This window comes from Lithobates pipiens, unplaced genomic scaffold (genome assembly GCF_037356315.1).
Source record: "Lithobates pipiens isolate NorthernLeopardFrog02 unplaced genomic scaffold, aLitPip1_a1.2 Scaffold_23, whole genome shotgun sequence".
Classification (NCBI taxonomy): domain Eukaryota; kingdom Metazoa; phylum Chordata; class Amphibia; order Anura; family Ranidae; genus Lithobates; species Lithobates pipiens.
Window position 1 is genome coordinate 118,225,461 of NW_027507785.1, and position 24,583 is coordinate 118,250,043.

At 44.7% G+C, this 24,583-nt stretch overlaps 1 protein-coding gene across 1 annotated transcript in view; it reads right to left on the reverse strand.

Moving 5' to 3' along the window:
- NCF4 (neutrophil cytosolic factor 4) overlaps window positions 1–24,583 on the reverse strand; it is a 77,550-nt gene that overhangs the window by 46,818 nt on the left and 6,149 nt on the right. The window contains exons 2-5 of the mRNA XM_077452259.1: window positions 14,476–14,545; window positions 13,012–13,096; window positions 10,107–10,260; window positions 9,822–9,892 (exon numbers count right to left, since the gene is read on the reverse strand). Coding sequence (XP_077308385.1) covers window positions 9,822–9,892; window positions 10,107–10,260; window positions 13,012–13,096; window positions 14,476–14,507 — 342 coding nt within the window. The 5' untranslated portion in view covers window positions 14,508–14,545. The remainder of the gene's footprint in view (window positions 1–9,821; window positions 9,893–10,106; window positions 10,261–13,011; window positions 13,097–14,475; window positions 14,546–24,583) is intronic.

Here is a 24,583-nt window from a genome sequence, read left to right on the forward strand (position 1 = left end):
ACGGTCAGACGAAGTTGGCGGAAAATCCGACGTGATAACGTTATTTCGTTACGATGGGACTATGTTCAGGCTAGTAGCCAATAGCTTTGATATAGGAATTTGATCTGAGCATGCGTGGCACTTTGTCCGATCGGAATTCTCTACACATGATCAGAGTATGTCCGATCGGAGCATTTTGTCGGAAAATTTTACCAACAAGTTGGAAAACTTGGTCCGTCGGATACTCCGACGGAAACAGTCCGATGGAGACCACACACAGTCGGAATATCTGACAAAGCGGTCCGATCGGACACATGCTGACGGAATCTCCGACCGTGTGTACAAGGGCTAAGAGTGGTAAGGATGTGGAATTCTCTTCCACAGGCAGTGGTTTCAGCGGGGAGCATCGATAATTTAAAAAAACTATTAGATAAGCACCTGAACGACCACAACAAACTGGGATATACAATGTAATGCTAACATAAAAGCACACACATAGGTTGGACTTGATGGACTTGTGTCTTTTTTCAACTTCACTTACTATGTAACTATGTAACAATATCCTGGCCCATACATGACACATACATGTAAATCTCCATGCTTCAAAGTATTTATATTCTTGGCTGTATATACATACATACATCTGAAACCGCTCAGACTTCTTCCCCTGTTGCTACCTTTCATTCTGTGAAATCTGTAAGGGCTTGTTTACACCTGTGTTGTTTTCTGAAAAGTGATCCACAGTGGATCCGAGAGCGGCACAGCAGTGGCTCACAAGCAATCATGAGACGATACTGCCACCCCCTGAATGCCTTTTTTTTAATTTCTAGGCAGCTGAACAGGGGTTTTGAATAGAAATATTGCATCCCAACCACAAGCCTGGCTTGCAGTTGCAGCATGGCCCTATTCACTTCAAAGAGTCCCATTCAAGGGAGTTACAGAAGAACACGTCAGGAGCACCAAGTATTGTGGTCATGCGATTTGTACAACCCCATCTGGCTGCCTTTGTAGGGGGAAGGGGTAAACCATGGCTCAATCACCTATTTTTCTACCCATAGGAAGGGAAATTCACTCCTGAAGAATTATCATAGGAAAAAAGGTGTCTCCACTGAAGCTTTATCACCAAACCATGCTTCCACAACAACCCGGATTTTTCAAAATCCAATTTTCACATGGACAGAAAGTGAGGTGAAATCTTATGATCAGAGGCACAGACAGCAAAACAAACATTATAGGGGTATTAATCCTTCCTGATGCTAAAAAAACGTAAAAAAATATTTTTTGGCTGGAGTTACACTTAAAAAATGTACCTGTTGCAATTTATATACAAATTCAACTTAAGAACAAACCAGACCCTATCTTGTTTGTAACCCGGGGACTGCCTGTACTCTTTTCAGGCCTAGTCAATCAAGAGAAACTCAAGGACTACTGTTTAATGGTCAGTGTCACAGGATCTCTGAAAAAGAATAATATTGCTGAGCACTGAGATCTCCCTGGAATGTTAGCACAGATTTGTAATTTTCCTGAAAGTTCCTCCATCAGACTGTTCTGCTCAGTCCAGTCATTGAACATCCGGCTCTTCCTCAGATTTGTCATTCGTTTTTAACTTACTGCACCTGTGACATTGTTCTAACTGAGGTTCAAATTTCTGCACTTTCAAGCGAGATTTTCTGAGCACAGCAAGTTTTACAACTGTCGGTATGTGTGATTGGAAACTAAGGGCATTGTTTAACACAAGGACAAGCACATAAGAAACCAATTCACAAAAGCAGAGCATTTGAATTCTTAATACCTAACAGTACTAAAATGTATAAAGGAAATTTTAGAAATGTCATATGAATTTCTGAAAATATACAAAGTGCTAATTATATGATATTAAATACTATATTAAGTTTTACAATTATGTAAGCTTAGTTAAAAAATATAGGACTAAATGAAGAAATTAAATTTTAAAGGGCAAAGCGAAACTGAGCCATTAAATTATTTTTTCATGTGCCTCACACAGGTGTTGCCAGTTTCAAATGATTTGTTGACAGATGTAGCTAATGGATTGACTTGCCGAAGGCAAATAGGTTGATCATTGCAATGGAATTGCATCAGAACCTAGGAAACGTGGTAAAGTTTTACTTTGCAAACAATACCCAATCACATGCAAGGAAATCGGAAAAAACATTATTTTGCTCAGACAGAGTTGGATGATAATTGGACGATGGAAGTCAGCAGAGCTTCACCCCATTTACTAAACTCTGGAGAAAATTTCCTTGCGGGGGGAACAGTCTGCTTCCTTTGTAAGGGAATGTTCCTTTTTTTAAGAATAGGTACAGTTTCTATTGATGAAAGGGGCATTCCACTCAAAAGGGTTATTACCGTTGTAGGTTTCTGGCAAGCTAAGCCACCCACTGACTGAATGTATCTCTTGAGGCTGGGTTCACACCATTGCGAATTGGATATGGGTTCCATGCATCCAATTTGCAATAGCAGGAGATTTTGACTGGGTCTCTATGGAGCCGGTTCACATATCTCCCCAGCAGGTTCGGTGCGTTTTGCACAAAAACGCTGTGCGTACGTCTTTTGATCCATTTCAGGTCCCAATTCAGCCCAAAATTCAGTCTGAAATCAGACCTGAAATGGTGAACCAGGATGTACTGCACCCCTGCTGTAAGCCGCATGTGGCTCATATGTGAACCCAGCCTCAGAATTCTCACTGCTATATTTCCTGGTTCTCTTTCCATCCACCTTGGAGCTTTTAGAATTCCTTTCGGTGTTTCCATTCCTCCAGCGGCATTCTTTATAACATGGTTTGTGAACTTAACTACTTCAATACTGGGCACCTACACCCCCTTCTTGTCCAAGCCATTTTTCATCTTTCAGCGCTGTCACACTTTGAATGACAATTGCGCGGTCCGGTCGTGCTACACTGTAACCGTGTAAAATGTTTATCATTTTCTTCACACAAATAGAACTTTCTTTTGGTGGTATTTAATCACTTCTGGGTTTTTTATTTTTTCCAAAAAAAAATTCTCCTTCACTGATGGGTGCTGATGAGGCGGCACTGATGGGCACTGATAGGCTGCACTGTTGGGCACTAAATAGGTGGCACTGATGAGGAGGCACGAATATGCCACACTTATGGGCAATGATAGGTGGCACTGATGAGCACTGATAGACAGCACTGGGGGCACTGATGGATGGCACTGGTGGGCACTGGTGAGTGGTACTGATAGGCACAGATAGGCAGCACTAGTGGGCACAGATAGGCGACATGGATAGGCGGCACTGATGGGCATTGATGGGTGGCATTGATGGGCATCAGTGAAAGCAATTGATGGGCAGTAGTGATAGCCAGCACTGACTGGCATCACTAATGGGTACTGATTGCTTACACTTGTGGGCACTGTTTGCTGGCACTGGTGGGCACTGTTTGCTGGCACTGGTGGACACTTACTGCTGGCACTGGTCGGGGCACTGCTGGCACTGTGGGCACTTTATTATAATCATGGCACTGATTATCAGTGCCCTGATTACATGCCTAGATGTCCTCTGTGAGGAGATGCTGCTGATCGGCTCTCCTCTCCTCACACTCTGTCAGTGGCAAGGAGAGCAGATTACTGGCATCTCTGTGTTTACAGGTGACCGGCTTTGATTGGACACATCCGATCACGTGGTTAAAGAGCCGTGGCTCTTTACAGAGATTGGGGTCGCGCGGTGTCAAAGCAACAGGGGGCAGCCGCGATCGCTGCACTGCGCACCTCCAGGGGCACGCGAGAGCAGATATCCCAGGCACCGTCATATGACGTCCACCCACAGCGAGGGCCGCACCACCCCGTCATTTGATGGTGGGAGGGTAGCAAGTGGTTAAGCACAATCATTTTCCCATCAAACTCCCAAAAAGATATAAGAAACCATTAGATGTTTGATTTACCAACATCTTTCATCTTCCAACATTTCCTAGGGTTTATAACATCAGTTTTGGGTCACCTAACTCTTTAACCACTTCCCACCCGGCCAATGCACATATACGGCCGGGTGGGAGCCGTCTACTCCTGATAGGACGTTCCCGATGCTCCCGTGTCACCCGGACACGGCGCATCTCAGATCGGCAGGAGGGCTTGGCCATGTCCAATCGCGGCCGTCATGTGATGTAAACAAACAGCCGGTTGCTAGGCAATCGGCTCCTCCTCTCCTCACACATAAGTCATCGCTGAGGAGAGGAGAGCGGATCGCTGCAGCCGGCTGATGATCAGTGAGTATGAGCTGTTTTTTACAGCTTTTTACTCACTGATCATCAGTCTAGTGTACACACAAATCACCACACAGTAAACACACCACACAGTATAAACACAATGTCCCCACACATGTCCCCAAAACATACATGTCCCCAAATAATAAAAACACATGTCCCTAATAATAAAAACACATGTCCCCCACATATGTCCCACTAAAATCACATGTCCCAATGATTATCTGCACACATATGTACGTGATCACCTGCACACATATGTACATGATCATTTGCGTACATATGTCCGTGATCACACAAACCAATTATTATACACTTAACGGAATTTTTTTTACCAAAAACATGTAGCAGAATACATTTTAGCTTAAATTTATGACAAAATTTGATTTTATTGGATTTCTTTTAAAATAGAAAAAAGAAAATATTGTTTTTTTTCCCACATTTACGCTTTTTTGCGCTTATATCGCAAAAAATAAAAAACGGAGTCGTGAATAAATACCACCAAAATAAAGCTCTATTTGTGCAAACAAAATGATAAAAATTTCATTTGGGTACAGTGTAGCATGACTGCGCAATTGTCACTGAAAGCGCTAGAGCGCTGAAAGCTGAAAATTGGGCTGGGAAGGAAGGGTGCGAAAGTGCCCTGTATTGAAGTGGTTAAAGGTTTGGATTATTTATTTGATAGAATAGCAAAGAATTAAATCCACCGCCAACTTATTTATCTACTGTCCTAGATACACAACAGGAAGTGAGAGGAAATCTCTACGCAGTGAGGGGAATTCCTCTTTTAGACTGGGCAGCCCAGTGGTAAGCACTTCCTAGCAGTGCTACGGTCATCGGTTCAAATCCTAACCCTGGCACTACTTACCTGGAGTTTGCATGTTCTCCCTGTGCCTGTATGGGTTTCCTTCCACACTCCAAAGACATGCTGGTAGATTAATTGGCTCCTCTCTAAATTGGCCCTAGTATGTGTGAGTTAGGGACCCTAGATAGAAAGCTCCTTGGGGAAGGGACTGATGTGAATGCACAATATATATGTAAAGCACTGCATAAATTGATGGCACGCTATAAGTACCTGTAATGCATAAAATATACAGATGTCACCAGAACAAGTGGCTTCATCTCTGTTCTGCTGTTAATTGATTTTTTTTATTTTCCATTACCACCTATGACAGTGGTCACCAAAACAAATAGAAATGGCAATTCTACCAAGTGGGGCCACAGGCAGTAACAAACACCTGGCGAGGGTTGTAATCTACCCTACTATAGGAGTAAAAAAAAGTTTTTGATATTCAACATGTACGTCCATTTTAGGCTGGATAAATCAACAGGACCAGATCACATATATCTCCCATGCACTAAAGAAGATAGGCTCACAAATGAATAGGCTACTTCTAGCTTCTCTGTTAACTATTTAATTTTGTAGACATAGAGCTGATTTGAACAAAAAAAATTAAAGTAAATTTGATTTTTGAATGAAAATTAATTGGCAAGAGATAGAAAATGAATAATAGTGAATTAGAAGGGGTTCTGGAGAATGGGTCACGTCTAACTATCAAGATCAGTTTAAAAAAAGGCTTAAATAGAACTTTGTGTAGAAAACAAAACATCTGTTAGCAGGTATGATATTATTGCAGAATATTCCTACCTGCCTGCTACCAAATTTCTGAAGATTGTACCCTGAGTTGTACATGTGCAGCTCAGTGTACAATCCCAGCATGCCTTGGTGTCTAGACGATTTAACTTCCTGTGCACATGTGTGAGAGCTATGTCATCCTGGCCATTAAGATGGTCAAAGATACCAAACCCAAAGAGAGACCAGGCGAGATGTGGACACCAGGCGAAGAGGCACACCCTTGATGCATTACTGAAGCAGATATGAATATAGGGGACTTTAGCTCTGTTTTAGGTTTAAATTTGAATATCGGGCTGGATTCCCTTTTAATGACATTTGTATGATCCAGTTTAATGACAGAAAGGAAAGGGTTAGTGTGTATGGGGAGTTGTATTGTGCTTCTGACATTTTTGATGGATGTGGAATGCAGTGATTGGATTTTGAATTGGATTTTATGGAGCCGTGTACACTTGTGTTCATCGTTATTTCTGCAATCCTGTTGCAATGCGAACGTGTGGTAAATGTGTGGAAAGAACATTTCAAATGCAAGCCATCCCTGACAGCTTGCCATACTTGAATTAATCCTGAGTCTGTTGTTCTTGCACATTACCCTTAGGTTTAGTTATAAATGATACATATTAAAATAAGCCAAACTAATATTGAATTAGGCCAGATCTATCAACTCAGCAGGATTATAAAAGAACCTTAATAAAATGCCAACCAGTATTTAAATTGGAGATTAGATTTAATGCTGTTAAATGTAAGGTTTATATACCTGACCTGTGAGAATAGCATGACTCCTAGATTACAGTTGGGGAAAAAGAGCTGGAGTAAGACTACATTGCCATGCAGACGATGTAATTTCACATAAAATCCTGGATTGTAGAGTAATGCAATAAAAAATGCTGGTATATGAAGAAAGTATGGTATTACCCTTGTATAAATACATTGATAGGCCACATGTTGACTAATGCCGCATACACACGATCAAACAATCGGGTGGAAAAGTCCGGCAAACTCAAGTCTGCCGGACAATCCCCCCGTGTGTAGCCTTCGGCGGACTTTTTTTACCCAAAAGTACGGCAGACTTAGAAAGTATTTTTGCACTCCAATCTTCCCGCCGGACTTGCATTTCGACGGACAATACGGCCGTTGGTATGCCAGTCCACCGTACTTTTGAAATGAGCGGACTTTTCCCGCGCGGAGAAAAGTTCACTCATTTTGAGCGCAGCAGGTAGACAGGGCCAGCGAAGGAGGCGTCACTGGCCTCGTCACGGACTTAAAGGGGAACCCCAATGCTGAAAAAAATCGGCGTGGGGGTCCCTCCCAGGTCCACATCAGACCCTTGTCCGAGCACGCTACCCGGCCGGCCAGTAAAGGGGGGGGCGAGCGAGCCACACCACCCCAAAGCACCTTGTCCCCATGTTGATGAGGACAAGGGCCTCTTCCCGACAACCCTGGCCGTTGGTTGTCGGGGTCTGCAGGCGGGGGGCTTATCGGAATCCGGGAGCCCCCTTTAATAAGGGGGCCCCCGGATACCGGCCCCCCACCCTATGTGAATGAGTATGGGGTACAATGTACCCCTACCCATTCACCTGTGGAAAAAAGTAAAAAAAAAAACACAACACACAAGGGTTAAAATAGTTTATTGCACAGCTCCGGGGGTCTTCCGTCTTCGGGAGTCTTCTCGCCGGACTCTTCCGCTATCTTCTTCTAGCTCTTTTGCTAGCGGAGGAGCCCGGCTTTCTTCCTCACCGGCCGCCCTCTTCTTCCGACTTCGGGGGTCTTGTCCCCCTCTTCAGGGGTCTTGTCCCCCTCTTCGGTTCTTCTTGCCGGGCCACCGCACCTTTTTCTAGCTCTTTCGCCGTCTTTTGTTCTTCTGTTCTTCTCTTCAGATGTTGCCTCGTTGCATCCTCCGCTCACAATGGCACGGACGCAACGTGCGGCGACTTATATAGGGACATCACAGATGATGTCCCCTGCCCATTATGGTGTCACAGTCCCAGAGGATGCTGGGACTGTGACATCATAATAGGCGGGACATCATCCGGTGATGTCCCTATATAAGTCGCCGCGCGCCTTGTCTCCGTCATTGTGAGCAGAGAGAGTGACGAGGCAACATCTGAAGAGAAGAACAGAAGAAGAGAAGAACACAAGGCGGCAACAGCAGCAACAGAAGACCGGGCCACCGCCTGTAAAAGAGCTAGAAGAGGGCACGGTGGCCCTGCAAGAAGAACCGAAGAGGGGGACAAGACCGGATGAAGAGGGCAGTGGCGAAGAAGAAAGCCGGGTTCCTCCGCTAGCAAAAGATCTAGCAGAAGATAGCGGAGGAGTCCGGCGAGAAGACCCCCAAAGACGGAAGACCCCCGGAGCTGTGCAATAAACTATTTTAACCCTTGTGTGTTGTGTTTTTTTTTACTTTTTTTCCACAGGTGAATGGGTAGGGGTACATTGTACCCCATACTCATTCACATAGGGTGGGGGGCCGGCATCCGGGGGTCCCCTTATTGATTCCGATAAGCCCCCCGCTCGCAAACCCCAACAACCAACGGCCAGGGTTGTCGGGAAGAGGCCCTTGTCTTCATCAACATGGGAACAAGGTGCTTTGGGGTGGGGGGGCCGCGCGTCCCCCTTCCCCAAGGCACCCCCCATGTTGAGGGCATGCGGCCTGGTACGGCTCAGGAGGGGGGGGGGGGCGCTCGCTCGTCCCCCCCTTTACTGGCAGGCCGGGTAGCGTGCTCGGACAAGGGTCTGATGTGGACCTGGGGGGGACCCCCACGCCGATTTTTTCGGCGTTGGGGTTCCCCTTTAACTCCATACCAGGTGGCGGGGCCAGAGATGTCTCCTTCGCGGGCCCTGCCTACCTGGAGACGTGCTCAAAATGAGCGGACTTTCCTCCGCGTGTGTGGGCGAGTCCGTTCATTTCAAAAGTACGGCGGATAGTCTGGCGGACTTAGTACGCCGTATTTGTCCGCTGAAAAAGTGCTGTGTGTGGGCAAGTAGCCCGTTCGGAAAGTCCGGCGGACAGTCCGTCGGGAAGTCCGCCGGATAGTCCGCTACGTGTGTACGTGGCATAAGGGATAATATTCTAAGCACTGCACTGTAAAAAAAAAAGTTTGGGGGTTGAACCAAAGGTGGGCAACTACATTTTATAAAGGTTATGAAAGATGCAATGGGGTAAAGATTGTTGATACAGAACAGATTTTCCTAAGAGTAGCTGCAATCATCTAAGATAGGAACATGAATGCCATGGATTCACCACCCGGCACAGTGGTTACCTAGGGGTTAACATGAGCACACAGTAATTGCAGAGACTGGTGCCAAGACTTCCTATTTAAACCCCCCAGCTGCGCAGAGACTTTGCTGTCTGATCTGCAGCTTGTACCTGTGAAACCTGTTCCTGAGATCCAGATTCTATTTCCTGTGTTGACCCGGCTCACTCTATGTTTGCTCTCTGTTACCCTGACCCTGGTTTGCCTTGTTGACTACGATTACCACTTTACTGCTTGATATCCTGTTCCCAAACTATGCTTGCATCCTGACCATTCTCTGCCTGTCCTCCATATCTGCATCTGATCGTCTGTTACCAAACCCAGCTGTTCTGACTACGCATTAAGTGTCTTGTTAGCTCTGCACCTACCAGCCTGCTTCCTGTTCCTGTTTCCTGCTGCATCAGCTGAACTGACAACACCTCCCATTCAACCTGCTGGTCTATCCTGGTGACACATCGGCTACACCGAAGATGACCCAGCCTCTTGCAGTCACTGTTGCAAAACCGGTGGCCCTTGAGCCGGGGCTGTACATGAAGCCTTCCCACTGCACATCAGGCTCATCCAGCAGGTACGTGACAATGAGAGTGGCAATGAGTGAAACATTTTAAAAGAACTAACACAATTATTTCACCTGTGACTGAGATATGAAAGGTATGTACTACTGTATAAGTGATACTGTAACTAAATTATAAATTATGGTGTGTGCCAACCATACCTTCATGTATGCATTTAGAAGGGGGATGCGACCCTCAGCAATATCCTTCTTGTTTCCAACAAAAATCTTCGCTAGAAGACAAAGGACACAGACAGATGTTAAGGACAAAAAAAGTACGGTAACTGATCATCATACTGTCAAATACAAGTTAAATTGGGCTGCAGAGGAGTTCATGTCCCTTGACATTAAAAACAGAGGAGCCACAAGAGACACAAAAATGTTCAGTCATATCTCTTGAGAAAGGAGAATTTCATTTCTCAGATCACTAACACTACAGCCACATACCTGGCAAAGGGGGTAGGGAGCAAATGTATGGTGTAACTCCATTCTCTGGTCCATAGTTCTGCTCTAGCTTAGCGTGCAGAGTAAAGAACTGGCTGTATCTTCTGTATATAAAATACTTACTGCCTCCTTTTGTTTTAACCTCAATGACAAATGTCTGCAGAAACAAAGAAAACACCTTCATGTTGAAGTATATGAACTATATACAGTTATATACAGTTATGGTACTATTTAGCATATTTTATTGTATATTTATAGTATTAAAGTTTTTTTTGTTTTTTTTGGGGGGGGGATTGTCTGATCACAGTGTGCTCTACCATTGTGATCCCAGTCCCAATAGACTCCCTTTGGTCTTTTCTTAAACCTTGTCCAACAGACACACCTCACTTACCAAAAGCTCCAAAAGCTTTCAATCTTATTGACTTACATAGCATTGAGAAAGGGGGGGGGGGGCACTAAATGTGAGGGGGGCAGGGGGTTAGCAAGGTGATTGACACTCCCAAAAATGTCAGGTTCCCAAAATACTTCAGCTGGAGAGCAGCACTTGGTGACACAAGACACAGGCAGTGGAGGAGATTAAAGCATTCACTCTCTTTTTCACCAGTAGACCTTCTGGAGTATATTTTTTTTACTGACAAAGTTGCCTTAAGTATATGCACCAGGAATTATGAATTTAAACATTGTAAGGAATTTATATATACGGATTTTGTTAGTGATAATTTTATTCATATTTAGTTTTGAATATGATTTTGCGCCCTTGTAATAACAATGATATAATTTTTATAATATACTGTGCATGTATATTGTGAAGACTGAGGTTGGGATTACAGGCTAGCACTGCTTATCTCCTTTCAATTCAGTGGTAAATTTTATATAGATTATTAGTGGCAGCTGTTTGTTTTAATCCTTCCCCCGTGTTGATTGTATATTCTCTTCTAACAACACAGTTGGCGCTGGCATATTTTTTACACTACAGACACTCGTGCCACTCTGCACCTCTGCGCCTTCTGTTCACACTGCCAGGGGCCTAGAGTCAGAGTTGTAAGAGAGGTCTTCCTCATCATTTCAGGCTCTGCTATCAGGCACGTAATATAAGCATTAACCTCTCTGTGACCCATTATGAGCATTAAACCCTCAGTGAACAGTGTCCTCTGTGTGTGTGTGCATTACCCTAAGTAACCAGTCTCCAATGTATATACATTAAGACATCAGTGACCAACTTACAGTGTTCCAGTGTTTGTGCATTGACCACTAAGTGGTCAACCTCCAGTGACCAATCTCACATGCACTGTATATACATTAATCTCTCAGTGACCAGTATCTGGTGTAGGAACATTAATTACCCTTGGAGACCAGTCTTCAGAGTACACGCTTTAACTATGTCCATGTATGAAAGTGGTCTAACAAAAAAAATAAATTTTGTGAACCATAGCAACCAGTTCAAATCCTTGTTTCAGTTTCAACCCTTCAGTTCAGAAATTACATTCTGAAATTGACTGGCTGCTGTCAACGTGGCCTAGGGCAGCACTTTGCAGGGGGGGCAGCATGGAAAGAGTCCCCGCCGACTTGCGCTGTTAGTGTAGCGTCGGCCTTATGGGGCGGATTAGTCTAGCTCCCCCATAAAGCAGGTGCGCTGCTTCTGGTATGTGGACGACCGGCAATCCACAACTGTGGGGGGGGGGGGGGGGTGCTTCTAATTTTGACTGTCCTATCATCCTGGACCATCCTGGACTTTTTTTTTTTCATTTTGGAAAGAGTAAGGGAGGGTTATAGCCCCTGTCAGTTTATTTTTTACCATCCCTGTTCCATTGCAGGGATTTTCCTTCATTTCCTGCCCCATAGCCAAACAGGAAGTGAGAGAAATCTATGCAAAATAAGGGAATCCATTGCCCCCCCCCCCCCACACACACAGGCCCTCAGAACTAGTGTCCCCACTGGAAAATTTCAGGGCGGATCTTAAACAGCAAGGGGTGTGGCCTTGACAGGAAGGGGTGGGTCATATTTCAATTAGGGGGTGCGCGAGTAAACTACTGGCTGCTGTGGGAACATAAATGTTCTTGCTAGCCCACTTTTGCTACATAAAACACAACATTTGGAGATGTTCTGCAAATTGTTTCTTGATGGTTCTTGATGGTATGTTAGGGAAAAACAAAAATGTGGTAATTAACTGACAGGCACTGTTTTAAAGTGGTTGTAAACCCTTACATATACCCAGTGAAGTGATTAGTCTCAGGGGATTCTCAGACTGTGGATAAAGGTTTCCACGTGGGTGCTGGCCCCGGCTCACCACCGTCAGTAGCAATTGAAGAAAATAAAAATTGGTCGCACACCATGAAAAGAATAATGAATAACTTGTGCTTGTTCACAACGTGTTATTCGTGTGAAACCGGTCTATCAATGTTCCTGTAACGTCCTGTCTACGTCCTTTGGCACTTTGCCAATAAAGTTACTATTCTACATAATTTCTTCCTTCCATGGCGTGCAACCAATATTCATTTTCTTCAATTCTTTCATCTGCAGCTGTTCAAAGTCCTGAATTTATAAAGCGTGTCTGAGCTGTCAGAAAAAAGGGTGAGAAGAGCTGGAATTACACTCTGCAGAGCTCAATGAGGAGAACTCTGGGAGCTGATTGGAGGAAAGAAACAGAGCTGAGGCTGCCCATCACAGGCCGTGTGCTGGAGGTCCCTCTGCTGTCACCCTTTTTCTCCTGGAAAACTTGTGAGAAGTGACTCTTGCTGATAGCAGAGGAATCAAGCAGCAGAGAGAAATGACACATATTGCTCTTAATTGAGACAAGTACACACTATAGAGGGATATGCTTGGTTCATATTTCATGTCTGAAGTTTGCAACCACTTTACCAGTCAGATACCATATTATATGTACAAACCAAGAAACGGAGCTCCTTACATAGTATACTGTAAACCCACTTCTCTCCTCAACATCAGCAATGTGGGCAGACACGGCAACATCTTCTGGCAGTTGTTCATAGTCACTAGATGGAAAAAGAAACAAAGATCTAAGGCCATAAAGAAATAATCCATGAGCTAATTTCTTATCTCAACAAATTTGGCACTAATGTAAATTTTTTAAACTTGTCAACCTGGATCTCAGGGGTACCTCCATTTGAAAAGGAGCTCAGCCAAATCCTACATGCATCCAATCTGGTCACATCGCAGAATTCCAACGCGATTGAAGAAAAATAATACTTACATTTTTATTTTTTTTTAAACGCCACAACATTTACAGGCTTAGTTAACAAAACAGGTCAAAATCCCTAAAACCAGTGAGCCTGCCCCAAATAAACTCATGACGTTTCCAAACTTCCAGCGACAACTATTGAATATAATGTGAATCTTAATGTTGAGTATTAAAGCACTTAGGGAAATGCACTTTAAATCTCTCATGTGAGATCATGAGCAAAAGCAATGGCAGCCTATTTACACTCCTAAAAAAAAAGCTGCCAGGTGTAAAGCGTCCTCCAAGCCTCACTTGTACACCTGAACCATGGGCTACTTTGATGGTGGAAGCTCTGCCACCTCCTGGTAGTTTTATCTTGACCTGTTGAAGGTGGTACTTGACATATAAAGCTGTACTCGAGCCATCATTTAAATACCTTGAGAGTTGTACTATGTAGCACAATTAAGCCCAGTTTAGGCTTTGCAAATAAAAAATGACACATTGAGTAGGTAAACCAGCTACTAACCCCTCTAAAGGTATTCAAATGATAGTGCCCCGAGTTCAGTTTGAACTATATACATTGAGTTGAACAAAAAAAGCTGGCTTTCTAAAATACCTATAATGCCCTGTACACACGGTCGGACATTCCGGTGACAAAATCCGTCTGATTTTTTACGACGGATTTTGGATCAAACTTGTCTTGCATACACACGTTCACACAAAGTTGTCGGAAAATCCGATCGTTCAGAACGAGGTGACGTAAACCACGTACGATGTGGCTATAAAGAGGCCAGCAGCCAATAGCTTTGTCTCGTAATTTATTCTGAGTACTTACCGTGGCACTTTGTCTGTCGGAAATGTCTACACACGATCGGGATTTAAACGATTGTATTTTGTTGTCGGAAAATTTTAGATCCAGCTCTTAAACTTTGTGTGTCGGAAATTCGGACAGAAAAAGTCCGATGGAGCCCACACATGATCGGATTTTCCAACAACACGATCCGATCGCACATTTTCCGTCGGAAAGTCCAATCATGTGATTTGAGTAATATTGTACATTTATTTAATGCTTATTGTGTCTTGCATTTTCTTTTAAATAGTAAAAGTTTAATAGAGTGATCCAGATGGTATCACCTATTATTATAATATAACATACAATATATAGACACTCTCGTTTTACTAGATGTTGCTTACCTTTCATCCCTGAGCTGACGAGGGAGAGACATTGTCAGCGAATTTCAGTTTCGGTTCAACCTCATCAAACCTGTAAACAACAACCAGTTAAGACAACCATTTCTGGAATAGTGTAGTATACACTGTCGTTCCTGTATAAATACATGTTCTATTATTTGTCAAAGTTGTTTAACCACTTGAGACCCGCGCTATAGCCGAATGACGGCTACAGCGCGGACCTCCTTTGCTGGGACTACGTCTATTGACGTCGTCCCGTGCACGAGCGGCGCGCTCTATGAGACTCGCCTGATCACCGATCCGAGCAAGGGGTCGATCCCGACCCCTTATCACGTGATCAGCTGTCAGCCAATGACAGCTGATCATGTGATACAACGGAGCCGGTAATCGGCTATTATTCCTCCTCGCGCTGACAGCGCGAGGAGAAAAAAAAAGAGCCGATCACCGGCGGCCGTGATCGGGACATCAGTCCCGATCACGGCCAGCCCTGCCAGTGCCCACCTGCCCCCTGCCAGTGCCATCTCAATAAAAAATAAGTGCCCCCCGTCAGTGCCACCCAGCAGTGCCCATAGTGCCACGCAGCAGTGCCCACAGTGCCACCCAGCAGTGCCCACAATCTGCCTCAACAAAGGTGCTGCACCCCAGTGCCACATATCCATGCCCATCAGTGTCATCTACCAGTGCCCATCAGTGCCGCCCATCAGTGCCCAGCACAATCTGCCTCAACAAAGGTGCTGCACCCCAGTGCCACATATCCGTGCCCATCAGTGTCATCTCCAGTGCCCATCAGTGCCCATCAGTGCCGCCCATCAGTGCCCAGCAGTGCCACCTATCAGAGCCACCTATCAGTGCCACCTATCAGTGCCCATCAGTCCCATCTATCAGTGGTACCTATCAGTGCCCCTTAGTGCCACCCATCCGTGCCACCCATCCGTGCCACCCATCCGTGCCATCTTATCTGTGCCCATCTTTGCCCATCAGTTCCGCCTTATCTGTGCCCATCGGTGCCGCCTTATCTGTGCCTATTAGTGCCGCCTTAACTATGCCTATCAGTGCCCACCAGTGCAGCCTATCAGTGCCCACCAATGCAGCCATCAGTGCCCACCAGTGCAGCCTATCAGTGCCGCCTCATCAGCGCACTTCAATGAAGGAGAAAAATTACCTGTTTGCAAAATTTTATAACAAACTAATAAACATGATTTTTTATTTTTTTTGCATCTTTTTTTGTTTGTTTAGCAAAAAATAAAACTCCCAGCTGTAATTAAATACCACCAAAAGAAAGCTCTATTTGTGGGAAAAAAATGATAAAAATTTAATTTGGGTACAGTGTTGTATGCCCGCGCAATTGTCATTCAAAGTGCATCAGCGCTGAAAGCTGAAAATTGGTCTGGGCATGAGGGGGGTTTAAGTGCCCAGTAAGCAAGTGGTTAATTGCACTAAACATTTAACTATCCTTCAAATCCTTGCATTGTTTATTTTTGAAACGTTAATATAAAATAAAAAAGTAGCAGTAAGGCCCCATTCACACTAGTGCAATTTCAGATGCGACTTCAGTCACACACAATCGCATGACAATGAAAATCACATTGTTTTCAATGCTGCTCATTTACTTCAATGCAATGCTACTATGATGTGGCTTTGGAAAAGGTGCCTGTGCTACTTTGGCGTAATGCAGTGTGACTTTGTCCACCATAGAGTGCAATGGAGTAGAAATAGATCCCTCCCCCCCCCCTTCCTGGCCTGCCAGGATGCATGCTCAGACAAGGGTCTGGTATGGATATGCTGTCTCTTTTGTTTACATTAAGGTTATTTACTAAGACTGCATGGTGCAAAATCTGGTGCAGCTGTAAATATAAACTAATCAGCTTCCAGATTTTATTATCAATACATAATTAACCACTTAACAACCGGCCCATAGCCGATTAATGGCCACAGGGCGGTTGTTTAACTCTGAGAGGCCGTTAATTAAGGGCCTCCCAGAATTCCGCTCTCGCATGCCCCCTGGGGTGCGCACTCGAGAGCATCCGTGACCATCATCGCGGCCGTTTACCAAGTGATCGCTCCGTCAAATGACAGAGCGATCACTTGTAAACAAACCGGCGTCATGCTATGACGATGGTTCCTCCCTCTCCTCTCTGTACCAATCGGTACAGCGGAGGGGGAAGAGATCGGTGTCAGCAGCGCTGTGGGCTACATCTGCAGTGCCCACATTGCTGCTCACCAAAATTTAACCCCTCAATTCCCTGCCAATACTCTGCAATACCCAATACCCTGCCAATACTCTGCAATACCCCTGCCAATACTCTGCAATCCCCTGCCAATACTCTGCAGTACCCAATACCCTGCCTCTGCAATACCCAATACCCTGCCAATACTCTGCAATACCCGCCAATACTCTGCAATATCCTGCCAATACTCTGCAATACCCAATACCCGGCCATACCCTGCCAATACTCTGCAATACTCCGCCATACCCTGCCAATACCCTGCCAATACCTGCAATACCCTGCCAATACTCTGCAATACCCTGCCAATACTCTGCCATACCCTGCCAATACTCTGCCAATACTCTGCAATACCCTGCCAATACCTGCAATACCCTGCCAATACTCTGCAATTCCCTGCCAATATTTTGCCATACCCTGCCAATACTCTGCAATACCCAATACCCTGACAATACTGTGCAATACACTGCAATACCCTGCCATTTATTTTTTATTTTTTTTTATAATTTTTTTATTTCAGGCTTCCCAGCCTAGAGGTGAGATGCGGGGTCTTATTGACCCCATATCTCACTGTAAAGAGGACCAGTCATGCCTATTCCTATTACAAGGGATGTTTACATTCCTTGTAATAGGAATAAAAGTGATCCAAAAATTTATTTTTGGGGAAAAAATGTGAAACTAAAATAAATAAAGTAAAATGAACAATAAAAAATATATATTTTTTAAAGCGCCGCTGTCCCCATGTGCTCGCATGCAGAAGCGAACACATACATAAGTCCCGCCCACATATAAAAACGGTGTTCAAACCACACATGTGAGGCATCGCTGCGAACATTAGAGCGGGAGCAATAATTTTGGCCCTAGACCTCCTCTGTAACTCAAAACATGTAACCAGTAAAAAAAAATTAAGCGTCGCCTATGGGGATTTTTAAATAGTGACGTTTGGAGCCATTCCACGAGCGTGTGCAATTTTGAAGGGTGACATGTTGGGTATCTATTTACTCAGCATAACTTCATCTTTCACATTATGCATAAATTGGGCTAACTTTACTGTTTTTTGTTTTTTTTTTAAGCACAAAACTTTTTTTTTTTTTAAATGGTTCGAAAAATTGCTGTGCAAATACCGTGCGTGATAAAAAGTTTCAACGACCACCATTGTATTCTCTAGGATCTTTGCTAAAAAAACATATATAATGTTTTGGGATTCTATGTAATTTTCTAGTAAATAAATGATGATTTTTACATGTAGGGGAGAAATGTCAGAATTGTCCTGGGTGCTCCAGAAAGCCTAATGGCGCTCCCTGCATGTTGGGCCTCTGTATGTGGCCACACTGTGTAAAAGTCTCACACATGTGGTATTGCTATACTCGGGAGTAATAGCAAAATGTGTTTTGGGGTATAATTTGTGGTATGCATATGCTGTGTGTGAGAAATAACCTGATAATATGACAATTTTGTGAAAAAAAAGGAAAAAAAAATCTTGATTTGCAAAGAATTGTAGGAAAAAATTACAACTTCAATAACCTCACCATGCATCTTACTAAATACTTTGGAATGTCTTCTTTCCAAAAAGGGGTCATTTGGGGGGTATTTGTACTTTTCTGGGATGTTAGCGTCTCAAGAAATGAGATAGGCCGTCAGTACTTCAGGTGTGATCAGTTTTCAGATATTGGCACCATAGCTTGTGGACTCTATAACTTTCACAAAGACCAAATAATATCCACCAATTTGTACTTATTTTTACCAAAGATATGTAGTAGTATAAATTTTAGCCAAATTTTATGAAGAAAAAATACTAATCTGCTAAATTTTATAACAGAAACAAAGAAAAATTCTTTTTTTTACAGAATTTTCTGTCTTTTTTCTTTTATAGCGCAAAAAATAAAAAACCCAGTGGTGATTAAATACCACCAAAAGAAAGCTCTATTTGTGTGAAAAAAAGGACAAAAATGTCATATGGGTACAGTGTTGCATGACTGAGTAATTGTCATTCAAAATGTGAGAGCACCGAAAGCTGAAAATTGGTCTGGTTATTAAGGGTGTTTAAGTTCCCAGTGGTCAAGTGGTTAAACAAGCTGAATTTATAAGCTGATTGCCTACCATGCACAACTGCACCAGACTCTGAGTGTTCCAGTTTTATTAAAGCTCCCCCATTATGCTGTCAGCAGGGAATCACTCCCTGACGAAAGGGAAAACTCATGGTTGTTAGAACGCCGGCAGATGCCAGCTCCTTAACAACCAATGACATCCCTGCTGTCTATCACAGTAGAAAATGCATAAAAAAGCATAAAAAATTTACCAAGTCACACTGCAGTTGCACTAAAAAAATCGCACAGGAAATTGGATCAAAACTGCATTGCACTAGTATGAACCAGGTGATCCTTTGTGCATTTTAATTCATGGCCCATGTGATCATGGGTGTGGCAGCGCTGTGTAACAGTTATTATTAAAGTTTTTATAAAAGATATGTAATTGCTTTTGCTGGCGGAGGACTGGAGAGCAGTATAATAATGAGTGTCTGCAGACAGTGAAACATGGAGGAGGTTCCTTGCAAGTTTGGGGCTGCATTTTTGCAAATGGTGTTGGAAATCTGGTCAGGATCAATGGTATCCTCAATGCTAAGAAAAACAAGCAGGTACTTATCCATAATTCCATACCATCAGGTAGGTGTGTGATTGGCCCTAAATGTATTCTGCAGCAGGACAACCACCCCAAACGTGCAGTCAATGTTATTAGAGAATATCTTCAGCGTACAGAAGAACGAGGAGTTCTGGAAGTGCTGGTTTGGCCCCCACAGAGCCCTGATCTCAACATCATCAAGTCTGTCTGGGATTACATGAAGAGACAGAAGGATTTGATGCAGCCTACATCCACAGAAGATTTGTGGTTAGTTCTCCAAGAACTTTGGAACAACCCACCTGCTGTGTTTCTTCCAAAAATGTGTGCAAGTGTACCTAGAAGAATTGATGCTGTTTTGAAGGCAAAGGGTGGTCACAATTGGTCACAATTTGGATTTCTCTTCTGTTCATTTACTTTACATTTTGTTAAAAAAATAAACTATAAAAGCAGTTGTAAACCGTGGATGTTCAAAAACAAACCGAACCCGCAAGACAATGTCACAATGTGCTAGTATGCATTGCATGCTAACACATTATGAAATACTCACCTTGGAACTAAGCCCTCCAGCGCTGTAAACTTACTACTGAGAGGACTGACATGTTCCCCCTGTCTTTCATCCGGGCACCCTCACAGTAATCAGTGCATTTTTATATCACTGATCGCTATATAAATGGCAATGGTTTCAAAATAGAGTCAAAAGTGCCCCACATAATGTTGCAGTCACAATAAAACTTGCAGATCGCTGCCATTACTAATAAAAAAATTGGCATAAATCTATCCCCTATTTTGTAGACGCTATAAAATTTTGCGCAAACCAATCAATATACGCTTATTGCGATTTTTTTTTTTTTTTTAACCAAAAATATGTAGAAGAATACATATTGGCCTAAACTGAGAAAGAATTTTTTTTTATATATATATAGCGATACCCTCACTTAAGAGGGCCGCAAGTTTGGTTTGGGTCCTGAGCACAGCTCCGCCAACCCCCCGGCAATCTGCACTACCCACTCTGGCACAGTTAGTATCTAGCAATACACATTAAATCACTTATACTCTAAATATGTGTGTGTGCGTGCGTGGGTAACTCAAGCTCATAGACAATCTTTGAAAGTATGTAACTGACTTTACTTGTTGTTTTATAAAAGGAATAACATGAATTGAACATTTGGTTTGCAACACATAAGCAGGTCCCTGCAGTAACCAGTAATAAAGATAAACAGAGTAATCAGCACAATAAAGTATTGCTATGCAACTCTAACGCTGCCCTTTTTCAGCTACTTCCCCGCATGGGTAAACTAACACCCAGCACTATCTATGCATTCAGGCCTGACTGATCTAGATGGAAGTCCAGTAAAACAATATTCGCTAGCAATCTTTCGGTGGTGCACTTGAAGAACAACTTTGTAATCCAAACGAATAATAAAGATAAAGCATCTGTCTTTAAACAGCTCTCACCACCCGGACAAGTCCAAGTCCGGTTTCTCTGCCTTTTCGTATAGGAACAGGAATCCACCGACCTCCGAGTCTTCAATCCTTCTGGTGTACTGCAGCAAGGAATGAGAAAATGTCTCTCAGTTGCAACTAGGCTGGCAGAGAGCTCTTTGGAAAAGAGCACAAGGCCCAGGCTTCAGGCCTTGTGCCTCAGCAGTTCAGCACAGATCTCCTCTTGCTTGAAGAGAGGGGGGTGTCCAAAAAGAGCGAACTAGGCCTCTCCCCCTCCTTATATTTCCTCCCCATAAGTCTCTGGGGCATAACTCAAAGCATCCTGGGAACCAGCGGGGTTCTGGGAACAGTAGTTTTATAGTTCTTAAAGAGACCCCGCTACACACTCCCCCCACTTAAACTCTTTGGTCCCCAAAGATAAACTTTTAACACATATCCTGTACCAATTTTGAAAGTGCTGAGTATGATGTTGGTACAGGGAATTTCCACCAGAACTCAGAGGTGGGATTCCCTGTCCCACAGGTCACACTGACATGAGTGGCCTGCCTAACTGTGCCAGAGAGTGAGCTGGGGTTGCCCTCCACCAAATGGTCAGTGGAAGGATTAGAGCGTTCAGCACTTCTTCTAGCAGTCAAAACAGAGTCCTCAGAGCTCTCTCCCATTTGAGAGTAGGTTAGCTTCTTGGGGGGTCTCACAACTCGGCGAGCTCTCTGTTCTCTTGGGACTTCAGGCTCTGGTGCCACAGGCTCTACTTCAGGAACACATTCTGACAGCATCACTGGTTCTGGAACATCGGTTCCTTCCTCTTCTGAGTAAATGCTAGGGATATCTTCCCAGCCTTCAGGCACACCACTAGATGGAATGAACTCTGTAGCTTCTGGGTTCAGTGTCCCATCCTGTGTATCCTCAGTAGGTGGGAGATCTATGGCAGAATTTTCTGGAGTTGATGAAGGCCATAGCCACTCAAGCTCTCCTCTTCCACCTTCACCTCGTTGGGGATCTTGTCCATCTCTAACCCGGGAGGTCTGAGACCGAGTGCTGGGTCCCGGGGTATCCAGAATGGAAACAGATTCAGGTGGATTTCTCATTGGAGGTATTCTGACTGCTTCAGTAAGCGGGAGCAAATGATTCCTGTGCCAAGTCTTCAAGGGCCCCACTTTCCCCTCTGGTTTTAGCTTATACACAGGCAATCCAGGTAGCTTTCTGCAAATGACATAGGGCTCCGATCTCCATCTATCAGCAAGCTTGTGCTTCCCAGGGATCCCCAGATTGCGTAGCAGTACACGGTCCCCAGGCTGCAGGTCTTGCACTCGAACCTTCAGATCGAAGTTCCTCTTGTTGCGGGCTCCCCTTTGGTCCGAGGCCACCTGAGCTCGTTCATGGACCACTTTCAAATTGTGTCTAAGTCGATCCACATATCCCTTGTGGGAGGTAGCAGAGGCATGGTCTAGGGAAATGCCAAAGGCAATCTTGCTTCCCTCCCAAACATGAGCCGGTAGGGGGAGTAACCCGTCACATCACTTGTGGTGCAGTTGTAAGCGTGCACCAAAGCTGATATGTGTTGGCTCCAGTGTTGCTTTTTCTCTGTCTCTAGAGTTCCAAGCATGTTTAGTAAGGTCCGATTAAACCTCTCAGGTTGGGCATCTCCTTGTGGATGATAAGGTGTAGTCCTGGTCTTCTCTACTCCCAATGAGTCCAGTAGGTTCCGGATCAGACGACTCTCAAAGTCCCTTCCTTGGTCTGAGTGGATTCTCTGTGGTAATCCATAGTGGACAAAGTATTTTTCCATGAGCACCTTGGCCACAGTGGAGGCCTTTTGGTCTTTGGTGGGGAAAGCCTGGGCATAACGGGTGAAATGATCGGTTATCACCAGAACATTTCCCAATCCACTCAAATCGGGTTCGAGGCAGAGAAAGTCAATGCACACCAGATCCATTGGACCCTGACTCTGTAGGTGGCCCATTGGGGCAGCTTGATGGGGTAGAGTCTTCCTCTGGATGCATCGTGCACAAGAACGGCAATATTCCTCCACTTCTGCCCTCATACAGGGCCAATAGAACTCTCTCCGCCCCTAGATGGCCATGCTGGTCATGTAAGGCAATTAGTACCGTCTCTCGGTGCTTCTCTGGGAGAAACAACTGCCACTTATCTTCTGAGTTATCAGAGGGGCCCCTTCGGTAGACCACTCCCTGATGTACTTGTAGCTTATCCAACTCTTTCCTCAGCAGGCGAGCCTCCTTGGAAGGGTGATGTCGAAGTCCCTCTGGATTCTCGTTCTCCAAAGCTTCAAGGACCATTCTCCCCATGGGATCTTCCAATTGGTCATAGCTCAGCTCCTTTCTGGACAGCTTTGGCAGGAGTTCCTCTGCTAGTTGAGTTACCCCACAGTAGGGTTGAGGGACTCCCACTGCGGTGACTCCTATCTCCTCTGCTCTGGGGCCCCCTCTTGCTTGAAACTCAGCACCCTGACAGAGTGCTCGCACTCCTTCCGGTGCTACCTGAGTCCAGTCTTCCCAGTCATCGACCATGACATGAGATCTTCGGGACAGGGCATCTGCATCCCTATTTCCAGCCCCTGGTCTGTATTTTAGACTGAAGTTGAATCCGGATAATGCAGCCAACCATCTGTGTCCGGTTGCATCTAACTTTGCAGTAGTGAAGAGGTAGGTCAGAGGATTGTTATCTGTCTTTATGGTAAACTCCGCCCCATAGAGATAATCCTTCAGTTTGTCTACTACTGCCCATTTGAGGGCCAAGAACTCCAATTTATGAGTGGGGTAGTTCTTCTCCGAGGGAGTCAGGCTCCGGCTCACATAGGCCACTGGTCGCAGCTGCCCTTCATACTCTTGATAGAGCACTCCGCCTAGGCCCTCATGACTGGCATCGACATGTAGCTCATATGGTCTGGTGGGGTCGGCATAGGCCAGAACTGGGGCCGTGGTAAGGCTCCTCTTCAAGGTTCGGAAAGCCTCTTCACACCTTGGGTTCCACTGATCTTGAACCGACTCACCGGCCCTCCTAGGTCCCAAGCCATCCTCTTCTCCTTCAGTCTTGAGCAATTCGTTTAGTGGCTTGGCAATCCGGGCAAACCCATCCACAAATCTTCTATAATAGGAGCAGAACCCCAAGAAAGATCTGAGCTCTGTGACTGTTGTCAGTCTTGGCCAAGAGGTAACTGCCTCCAACTTCTCAGGGTCTGTAGTCACTCCCTTTTCAGACACTATGTGTCCCAGATAGTTCACAGAGGATTGGTAAAACCGGCACTTCTCGGGAGAAAGCTTGAGTCCCTCTTCGCTGAGTCTTCTCAACACCTTCTCCAACCTGGCCTCATGTTCTTCCAAAGTTTTCCCGAAGACAATGACATCGTCCAAGTACACAAGGACTTCTATGAGGTTCATGTCTCCAACGGTCTTCTCCATGAGGCGTTGAAAGGTAGCAGGGGCTCCAGACAGGCCCTGAGGCATTCTGTTGAATTCGAAGAATCCCACTGGGGTTATGAAGGCTGTCTTCTCTCGGTCTTCCTGGTGCATGGGGATTTGGTAGTACCCACTCTTGAGGTCCATTACACTGAACCACTTGGCGCCAGCCAAACTTTGTAGGGCATCCTCTATTCTCGGTGTGGTATACTGGTCAGGGATGGTCCTCCTGTTGAGAGTCCTGTAGTCAATACAAAGCCTCAACGACCCATTCTTTTTCCTGACCACCACTATGGGGGAGGCATAGGGACTTCTAGACTCCCGAATCACACCAGTCTTCTTCAACTCCGCAAGCTGCTCCCTCAGATCCTCCAGATCAGCTAGAGGGACCCGCCTAACCCTTTCCCT